At 44.2% G+C, this 10,666-nt stretch overlaps 1 protein-coding gene across 2 annotated transcripts; it reads left to right on the forward strand.

Moving 5' to 3' along the window:
• Window positions 1-238: 238 nt before the first annotated feature.
• Window positions 239-9,088, forward strand: cd164 (CD164 molecule, sialomucin). 2 transcript variants are annotated; one of them, XM_037448918.2, is made up of 6 exons: window positions 245-458; window positions 884-955; window positions 4,966-5,034; window positions 5,392-5,478; window positions 5,914-5,991; window positions 6,103-9,088. In XM_037448918.2, exons 1-6 carry the CDS (start codon window positions 389-391, stop codon window positions 6,273-6,275), a joined length of 549 nt encoding a protein of 182 aa, XP_037304815.1. In that variant the 5' UTR covers window positions 245-388; the 3' UTR covers window positions 6,276-9,088. The 2 variants fall into 2 exon arrangements, with proteins under 2 accessions (XP_037304816.1, XP_037304815.1); XM_037448919.2 differs by lacking the exon at window positions 5,392-5,478 and having other exon boundaries at window positions 239-458.
• The last annotated feature ends 1,578 nt before the right edge of the window (window positions 9,089-10,666 follow it).

A 10,666-nucleotide genomic window follows, 5' to 3' on the forward strand; every position in this document is an offset into this window, starting at 1 on the left:
ATTTATAGTGGATGCACTGGTGCATCAGCCCATTTTGCTGTTGCGTCACATGTTTACTTTTTTTCGGGATGGAAAAAAAAAACAGTTTCGTAGCAGCTTGGTTAACGATAAATCCTAAATAAGCGTCCCTCTTTCTCGCCATTGACGCAGTGAGCTGTTCATGTGTTCACTTCTCTTGGTTTTCTCACTCCTCCCAGTCAAACAAAAAAGTGCCACATGACCTGTCAAGTAGGAAGTGTCGAACCACCGCGAGCAGCAGCAGCGACGACGACCAGAAGAGCAAGACGAGCAGCAGAGAGATACACGAACTCTCAATCTCATTCTCGACGTTTCTCTTCAGATACGCTTCCCCTGTCGGTACAGAGAGAGCGATAAGTTGCCAGCAGTCATGTACTCGAAGGTGGTATTTTTCGCCGTGGTCCTGGCTCTGGTCGGCGCATCAGCCGCAACGGACTCAGGTAAGTTTGCGACCTCTCTGCGCTGAGCTAGCCGCTAGCAGCTAGCAGCTAACGAGCTAGCGGCTAACATGCTAGCTGCGACCCACCGTGTTCTCCTCAGCTCGGCGAAAACGTCCACCAGTACGCGGAATTTACTCAGGACTTCATTTTCTGCGTTTGTGACACCCGTTTGACCCCACGCTTAGTATGACAATTGACACATTTACCTAATTTGTGTCACATTTTAAAATCCATAACATTGTGATACTGCTGGGTTTTTGCTTATAATTGATAGGATGAATTGTCTCTTGGATTCCTTTTTGTTAGCTGCACGATTGTACAGCAACTAAAGTTGGTTTCATTTTCCACCACGTGCAGGAGAAAGTTACTTTGGTTAACGATATATGAAGAATCCCGCTGCTAAATCTGATAATTCTTTTTTGCAGCTGAATGCACAGCCACGTTGTGTGATCCGTGTGGTCCAGACAATGTCTGCCGGTGGTTTAACTGCTCAAACGGTAAGTATCTGTCAGAAATGTGTGGCGGGTTGTGGAGGTTTATCTTTGTGTGTCCCAAATTTCCCAGACCGCTGGGCTAATTTTCCATGATGTCATGTCAATGTCCCTAAAGCCCTTACTGTATTGTGACTGTCGGGCTACACCGTAAATCCCTGGCACACAGCTCCGCAAAGGGCAGGCGAACTCATTGCGTGGTCACACTTTTTCTTCCTCCACAATCATTTAATCGTAGAAGAAAGGGGAAAAGAAGGAAAACTGTATATCTTTGGTCCTAGTTCTGCTTTTTCTGCCCTTTGCCTACAGCTCTGCATAGCAGTCGCATAATTTAATTAAGTAAATGGAAATGTCTGCCTAAACGAGAGTGCTCAGAGTTTGAGAAATCTCTCCGACTTCTGCACCACAGTAGGAAGGATGTGGAGAAATATGCAGTGGTGGTGAATTTCAACACTTTGGAAGTGCACTGGTTGTGACCTGGGAATATCCATGATTCAGTAAAAAAAAAAAAAAGTTGCCATAACAAAACTGCCTGACAGATTGTTTCCTGTGTCATTGAACGGCTTTAATCCTCAGTGGCTCCTGTTTATGGTTTCTCCCTTTTATAGCGCTGGTTGTTATCAGTGTCGGGAAATGAGGTTACTGGATTATATTTTTTATGGTTAATGCTACACTAAACATATGCTCAAAGCCTAGTAGAAAAAATCTGGAACCTTGTAGCTGAACAAAAAAAAAAGGTCTTGTGATAATTGACAAAATCACCCTACAAGGCAGTACTTTAATGTTGGCTGGAGTTCAGTGTGTGTGTGTGTGTGTGTAGTCAGACACACGCGCATAGAGGTCTCAGCGATTGTGTAGAAGTTAAACAGAAGAGGAAGCAAGGGGATGTGTGACAGGACGGTTGAAATATCCTCACGCCGGAGAACGGAAGGATAGAGAGGATAACGGCACGAGTTAAAGGAAATAGTGTGCAGAAAGGACAGAAGATTAGTTTCATGTGACCTGTTTGACCTTTGGTGCAACAGTTTGAGGGACAAATGGTGCGTTTCCACCGAGCGGTACGGGTCGGGTCGGTACCCTTTTATTTGTGTCTCCACTGAGAAAAGTACCAAAAATCTGCACCGTACCACTTTTTGGGTACCCCTCCGTTGGGGTACCTGGCACAGTTGTTTGGTACTAAAGGGTGGAGCCAGACTCACTGCAGAACGTTGATTGGTTGAAAGAGTGTCGTCATTTGCGCGTGCCGCAAGGGGAAAGACAACACACGATGCGTGATTTACTTCTCACGGGGGTCATCCGTTGGACAATTTCACCAATGAGGAACTGTGATTCTCTCAAAGTGCGTATAGAGATCGGTTGATCCCACGCCTTGCTTCTGCTTTGTCTCTGAGACATTACTTAATCATGCAACGCGCGGTTAAACCGGACGGGTGAGATGGCACTCGTGTCCCTCCCGCCAGAGCCAAGGGAGACAGGATCCGCTTGTTGTGTATCCTGGGGGACACGCCCTCACATGCACCCCCACCCTCTCCCAAGCGTATTTAAAGCTGTCGACACCGTCTGTATTTTCATGGTACGATGGATTTGATCAGCAGTTTTTTTTACTATAAGCATCTGATGTTTATGTAAACAGGGTCAGGAGTCGCTGTTAACATTTTGAGGAAGGAATGGCTGTTGTTGATACAGTTTGTGTTGAAGTGTGTGTTTTCTACCCAAAGACTCTCCTCAGTGCTGATACAGCAGGCTCAACTGCTCACATATGCACATATGCACGCACAACATAACCTGAGAGTTAATGTCTCTCTCAAACACAAGAATGGATGGATGGATGGATGAATTTTTTTATGAACCCTGAGGAAAAAACTGGAGAGGTCAGTTCAGGCCACTGTAGATGGCATTTTCAGAAGCACAGTGCAACCACAATGCTGCCACGTTGACATTATCAGATTTATCTTTGTTTTTGACGGATTTGTGTAAACAGCCTTTGGTGTCACATGTTTCCCTGCACCTTTAGTGTTTAAACACACCAGAAGTTTACACGTGTACATGCAAGTCTCCCTAGAGTCTACAAGTACAGGCTGTGGTCCTAACCAGGTCGCCGGCTTCTGTGCGGCAGATGAGCCTTTTCACTCGCACCTTCGTAGCCTGAGCAGGCTGTGAACGCAGCTGGTAGTGATGACAATGATGTCACCATCTTGGAAAAGAGTGAGAGTAAGTCCTACTTTTCACAGCTGCCTGCAAGATAACAGCCTTATGAGTAGTGACCTGCTGGGGAGTGTGGGGGGGAGGGGAGACACCTCCTCCTCCAACGCCACATGCTGCAACATACATTGATCGCAGTGTCTGGGCACAGTGTGGGGAAAATCATTCAGCAAACACCTTGAAAATCACTCAATGATGCTAAATCACAGCTTAAAAGTTATTAGGGTCCAGCTTAGAGATTCAGCCTGAGTTTCAGATGAATTAATTTCTTGCTAAATTGACTTTGTGATCAGTCGTAGCAGAGGTGCTAAATATCAGGAAGCAGTTTGTCCAAAGGGTGAGGTCCTACATAAAAACAGGGAGAATCTGCGTTGGCAAAGAGAAACAACGGCTGACAGGGTACCTGCCAAATACCATTAAAAACCAAGGTCTCAATAGAACTCAACCAAGGTCCAACAGAAGCGCGTACATCACAAACTAATAGCTAGACGCACAACCTGCTACACAATGTCTCCCTTTGAGCTGTGGCACACGTATTTGTGACCTTATTTGGAGAAAGCCAATTAACAATCGCTTCAGCCCTACTGTTAAAAATGGCGTATCGGTAGTTTACGAGTCGTCACAGGTTTTACACCCCTGGATGCGCTACATTGAGTAGACACCGTTCCCTTTATGATATTCCTGTGAAAGCCAATGAGATGCTCCTATAATAAACAAATTCAAGATCTACTTCAACACAAGGACAATGTTGAGGGGCTTTTAATGGCCTCCCTTGTCACAGTATAGTTAATCATTTATGGGAACTATGTTTTCAACTTCCGTATCACGGGAGGCCGCAAAGCTTACAATGTGTGAAATGGCAGCGAAGGCATCACTGAATCCACGTCATTATAACAGCCCCCTCCCCCTCAAGTTGTAAACCTATGGGTTTACTAAACCAAGCTCCTCAGCTTGTGTCTAATGGGATAAATAAGGTTTTTACATTAGTCTCTTTTAGTTTATATAGTCGAAACAAATTAAAGAATCTATTCGAAATCTTCTAAAGCTGAATATTATCATCAATTTATTCCTGGGGTGTTTTTTAAAGAAAAGAAATAGGATTGCTTAAAATAGTTGGACCTGTTGAACAGTGGGGTGACATAACTGGGTGTGAAGTCACAAGGTGCTGTATGACTCATAGTTTCCTCGCAGTGGCACAAGCTGAGTTGGACCATTTAAAGGAAACAAAGAATTCTATAATTTAATACAATTCTGTTGATGAATAAACTAAACGAGTTGTGTCTGCATCCTATTTGGGACAAGCAAACCCTCATGGAGGGGCAAAGTCCCTTTCTGTCATAGTCAATTGATAACCTGATGTTTATTTCCAAAGGAAAGACATTTATTTGATTTTTAAGTCAGTTTAATTTGTACATAATTTATAAATAATCTTATTTTGCCAAAAAGGGTCAGGATATATTTTTTAAAATGTTATGTTGTGGGGGCAGAATGAAAGGACAGCGTATTCCCAACTCCTGGATTTGGACCTTTGTGACCAACTGCTCTGACCTTCCTGTGTGAGGGCTGTGATGATAGAACGGCCCCGCATCATGTTGCTTAACTCTTTTGTGTACACACGACATGCGTCACTCTATGTGCAGGGGAGTGTGTGCTGTAGGAACAAAAACACATTATGCCATTTTATGGTTCAGACCAACGCTGTGGTGTCAGGAACACTTCTTCTTCTTCTTCTTCTTTGTGAGCTGTATAATGTGACTGAATTTGTCCAGAGAGCGAATGGGGCACTTAATACGCAATTCTTCCATCTCTTACAGCAAGTCTCAGCTGTCTCAACACAACCCTGGTGCCAGATAATAGCACCTGCATTCTAAACAACTGCTCAGGTAAGTCAAACCGCAAAGTTGTGTTTAAATATCAGTTTGGAAATTAACATTTTGTATTAACATGTTCGTTTGGGCCCCAAGATAATCGGCAGACTGCAACATTTTGGGTCCCATTTTGGAATCTGCAGATTCTGTTTTGGTTTAGCTACATTTTAACTGAGGTGTCTGCTAATGCTCAGCCGCGGCTCTTTGGCTCAGTCTTCTTTTGGCTTTGTTTGTGTCCAAAAGACTAATTCTACACGCCCACGGGTGGTGACGAGGCAGCGTTGTGTACTTTCCTGGCCGTTGTTGCCGTTTGTGTGGTGTCTCTTGCTTTCCCCCCTTTCACCCTCGTCCCGGTGTTGGTTCCCTGTCCAGCTTTCGTGACTTCGACCACTCTGCCTCCCACTACTGCCCCCCCAGCCCCTGTTGTCAGCACCACCAGCCCTGCTCCGCCCACAACAGGTAACCAGTCCTTAACCTCCGCTAGGACCTGCTTTGGTCCGTGTTCAGCTCACACGCCTTGCAGCGGTCTCATTAATCCTTTTAAGTCAGCTAAGAGATAAGGGAATTCTTTATTAGAATTCTGTTGTTTCTTAGAATGTGCGGTATGTCTGATTAACTGTTCATTGGGGAGGAAACGGCAACACAAGGACGTCAATAGCAAAGACAAAGTTCATTTAAAAATATTAACTCCAACTAAAAACAGCACCAGTATTTATTTCTGACGAGGTATCTGCTCCAGCACTATTTAAACAGCAGTCTTAAACGGTATTTAATAATCCCACAGATAACTGCAGGCGTGGAGTTTTAAGGATTAAAACTTCAAACTCCGTAATAAATTGAATGGTTCAAAGTGAAACTGAGTCCGGGTTGTGTTCTCGCTCTTCTGCACTACAGACAATTCAACAAATTCCACCGTCGCTCCCACTCAGAGCGCTAACGTCACCGGCACTACGGCGCCGTCCTCCACCACGTGTAAGTGGACCCTTCTTGACACTGTGATGGAGCCGCAACATTTTCCGGCTCCACCCGTGATGTACAAAAACGACAGTAACTACACCTTTTTTTTCTCACTTTTCTTCACAGCTGGCAACGTCACGCAGACCACCCCGATCGCCCCCTCCCCCGCCCCTCACAACAACACATTCGACGCCGCAAGCTTCATCGGTGGGATAGTGCTGATCCTGGGCCTGCAGGCCGTCATCTTCTTCGTCTACAAGTTCTGCAAGTCCAAGGATCGCAACTACCACACCCTTTGAAGCGGCCCGGTCACTTTTGGACCCGCATCGTTCGAACCGCTCCCCGCCTGCAATGGACTCAAACAGTGTTTTCAAGCAGGTTTTTTTCTGGATCTTTGATGTTTGTGCCATTTGTGGTTTAGGCCTGCATTAGCCCTGCTGTTGTAGTATGCATTGAGAGAGACACACACACACACACACACACACACACAGATCTATATGTATGATAATTGAGCTCTCCAGTAACTTTTTTTTATCACAGGCATTACATAAACCTGTGGTTACTCCCACCGTCATTGTGCCCTTGGTTATCCTTCAAAAAGCATTTTCTTTGCAGGAAATTGAGGAGGCTTGTGTTATTTACAGCCCCTCTCCTCGTGGCCTCCTCAATGAAATGCACCACGAGAGTGTTAAATAATTAGTCATGTACCCACAGTGGCTTCCCTGCCGGTGGTTGAGGAGCAGCACGGCCTCAGGCTGGTAGCCTCTACGTCTTGTTTATTCTTTTCTGCCTCGATTTGGAAGCACTGTTTGAGTTCACAGCCGCTCTTGGACTTCACGACGATGATCCAGTATTGCTTTTAGCCCGTTGAATCGTGAGCAATGTCCCTCCTCCTCCGAGCTGCTGCGTTGTGTATGTGTGTTCATACGCGACGCAGAAGTTGTGGGGTCACATATGAGGGAATAAAAGCAACACCCAATCGTCTGAGGTCGTATTAAAAAGTAAATGGCCGTCCCTGTGGGAAGTCTCCCGTGGCATTTAGGAGTGCCGTTTGTTTTTCACCTATTACTAAGAAGAAGAAAAATGTTAAGCCAACTGCCAGCAGAGCAGATGAATGCAATAAATCCCACATCTAGTTAATTTTCCATTGTTTTATCTCCCAGTTATTCCCTCTTTATCAACTTTAAGACGTGTATAGGCTTGACTAACAACGTCAAGCTGGCCCTTTTTAGCCGAATTTCTGTGGGGAGGTCGAAAAGGACCCGTGGGTCGAAATGAGAGACTGTCTAATATTTCCCAAATGGCCATAAGTTTTAATAATGTTTAGTACAGAGGATGGGGAGATAAAGGAAAATGCACCTTCTTGACAGTGAAAGCGGTAAAGTGCCTTTAATGTCCAGTGTGACTTTAAAGAGAGTAAAGGAAGAGGACGAGCTTGTTTGAGGCCAAAGTGTTGTCATTGTTCTTTTTTTTTTTTTTTTTTTTTAAAGAAAGAAGCGGTATAACTGCGCCGATATTGATGAGAATCGTTGTATCCCAGCTGGACTGAAGAGCCTTTTATTTTGAAGAACGGAGAAAATAGTTGTGATTCGAGGGCCTTGGTCACTCGAGATATAAAACGAGGACTATATTCAGATCATGCAACCTACGGTCTTATCACTGGTGACTTTGTATAAATGAATATTTCAAAGTGCTCTCCCTCTTTGTAGCACCCAATAATGCGCCCAAACATCCTCTCGTCTCACCATTTATGTTTCAGAACATTTGAGAAAATGAACGATGAGTCGCAGGATGTTTCTGGTCGCTGTTAGGTGCTTTTTTAATCAGGGAATGTAACTTTAAAGAAATGGCAAACCTATTGGGCTTAATTTAAAAAGGTGAGTGTTGCAGAGAGTGCATTGAGGTAAAAATGTTGGACTGTTTGTTTGTTCCAATGAGCATTGCGCCTCTGATTTCTTACTTTGCCGTGTAAATGAGAGGATTGTGAGTGACGTGCAGAACTGCAACAACCAAGCAGCCGTGCCAGAGCCTGTGTCACATTCTCAAATTAGCTTGCTGCTAACTTTTCCAAATTTGTCCCTCCTGTACATAGCCATGTCCTGTTTTTAACTTGTACTTGAGGAAAGGCTACACGAAGGAGTGTTTCAGTCAAAAATGTTTTATTGCCTTCTGTTTGTTGCATGCTGGATGCTTGGAGTTGTGACTTCTCCTCCCATTACGTTTGCTCTTAAGGATTTAGATAATACCACTTGATTCATTGTGATTAGCCAATATGCTAGAGGAAAGAATGCCTTGAAACGGTGTGCTTTGAGCCAATGCCCTCAGTTTTGGCATGGAAATTGAGCATTGCACCGACGAGCTTTGTTTGTAACTTTGTCTTTGTAAATGTTTTCATGCTTCAGCCCCCCCAAAAAAATCAGATGTTGGTTGAAATACTCAGTTTTGACTATTTACTAGATAATGGATGAATCGTCTGTATGGCCACATACCGAAAGAAATGTACAAGTGTGAAAATGTTTATTTTCTTTTTCATTTTCTTCTTTGGCTTTCATAATTTTGGATAACGTGTATCCTGCTGCTTACCGTTGACACGCCTTTTATTAACCTGCTGGCATTAGGCTACAGCCCAAAGACCCAGCTGTGGTGGAAGGAAAAAGGAAATTAGCTCCATTGTTTCGCATCAGCTGTGGAGAGCCTTCGCCCCAAATCGAAGAGAAGAGCGTTTTAGTCCTAGCTGTTGAGTGGCATGCTGCGTAACCACCGTAATGCAGTCAGAGGGCTGGATGCTTTCGACATGGTGGCTGCATTCCATTAGCCACAGCATCACGCGCGCCGACATTGTGATGCGTCAATAAAACACCTCTGGTATCCACGCGCACCAGAAGAAATCCATTGTGTTGCCTCGCCGCAGCTTCAACCAAAAGCTGCTAGCTCAAGTCAGTGCACCACTTCAGGAAAAGTGCCTTATTCAGTTAATGCCCATCTATAGTCGGAGTTTGTAAAATATGACCTGACACACTTATCAAACAACGGGACTCCGCACTTTCAGACCCCCGTGAAGTGGTTTTCTGTGTTGTATTCTGCTTTTTGTCTTTTTTTTTTTTTTTTTAAACCATGCTTGGTCGTAACTTCTTGATCAAACCCAGAGTGTTTGCTAGTGACAAGTTGTCCAGACCACCACCACGCTGTCTTTTGTTTGGAAATTTAGTTCTCCAGATGTATATTGTACAAAATGTTTGGCCTTCATTAGCATTTAAGTGCCTACATTTCAACCAATCACAGGCATTTCTTAAAATGCTGCTGAAATGGCTTTAACCAGCTAATGTGTGGTCTAGTATTCACCTGGTTGTAGCCTGGTCAACTTATCACCGGCACATTGTAATCGATTAACTGCAACACTTCCTCCATCACAATTTTCAATTGTTTTTGTTGAAAGAATTCTGTCGAGTAATGATTAAGTTTTTTTTGGTGGAGGGCTTTCGTCAGCGTTTAATTCCAAGAGCAACGAGAAATGCTTTTTGATTCCCTCCTGTTTGACCCCTGGCTAACTTGTATGTGCAAGTAGTGCCATACCCTTTGTCTTTTGCGATAGAGACCATCGGTCACGTAGGTACGATACTTTTCTTTGCTCCTGCCGCACCTTCGACACACAGACTGCACACGTACACACCTGCAGGTGCCCCCAAAGCCTCCTGAAATGTGCTGTGCTTATTTTGTGCTCCTTTTTTGCTCCCGCAAACCTTTTTATTTTTTTTATTTTGTGCCTTGTCTTTCTAGTGTTGCCTTGAGTTCACAATGTAAAGCCAATAAAGTTTAAATATTGTTCAACAAATCACTGTAATTCCCTTTCATTCTGCGGCCAAGTTTTTGTTGCAGCAGGTCATTTACATGACAAATCCCAAGTGGAACGATGACACACAGCCAGGTCTCCGGCTCCATTGCCATGGTTACAATTGAAAGGCTAGTTGCCTGGACAACAAAATGTATCAAATTCAGGATTTGTTTGTGTGTCAAGATGTATCGTGTTACAGAAGAAAACCTGAACGAACCGTTTAACAGTAACTATACAGACTGCTAACCCAGATGCATCTCTCCTCAGCCAGCAGCTCGGATACCTCGTGACTGAATCCATTTCTGCCAACGTATCCTACTAATTTGCACCCTCACACTGAGGTTACTTTTTAATTGTGCATGCATTGTAACATGTAACTTAAACAAACCGTGAGCTGTAAATGAATCGCTCTCCTAAGATGTCCTTTTATCCTTGTACGATAATAGCTGTTTTACAAATCCACACACACCCAAAACAAAATATCTTTCAGACTCTCATCCAACCAGCCCTCCTACACACACACACACATAGCTGCTACTCCTCACCAGGCAAAGAGTCACAAGGTATCAGAGCTGTAGGGCAAGGAGAGATGTATGTGGGCAGGGGGCTTGACTTGCCTCCGCTAACCTGATTGCCGTGTCCAGTCATGCTCTAATCTAATATGGGAGCACAGAGAGACAATGCAATTGGTTTAGTCCCACTCTCCTAGGCCAGCTCAGTCCATTTAACCAGGCCGTGAACTCGAGAGTCATGCCAAGAATACCAGGACCAAGCAATTTCAGCTGGATAATTAACTGAAAAGGCTCAATGCGGACGGCAAAAACAACCAGCTGTTCTCTTCTCCCACGACCCAGAACC

This window comes from Pungitius pungitius, chromosome 20 (genome assembly GCF_949316345.1).
Source record: "Pungitius pungitius chromosome 20, fPunPun2.1, whole genome shotgun sequence".
Lineage (NCBI taxonomy): Eukaryota > Metazoa > Chordata > Actinopteri > Perciformes > Gasterosteidae > Pungitius > Pungitius pungitius.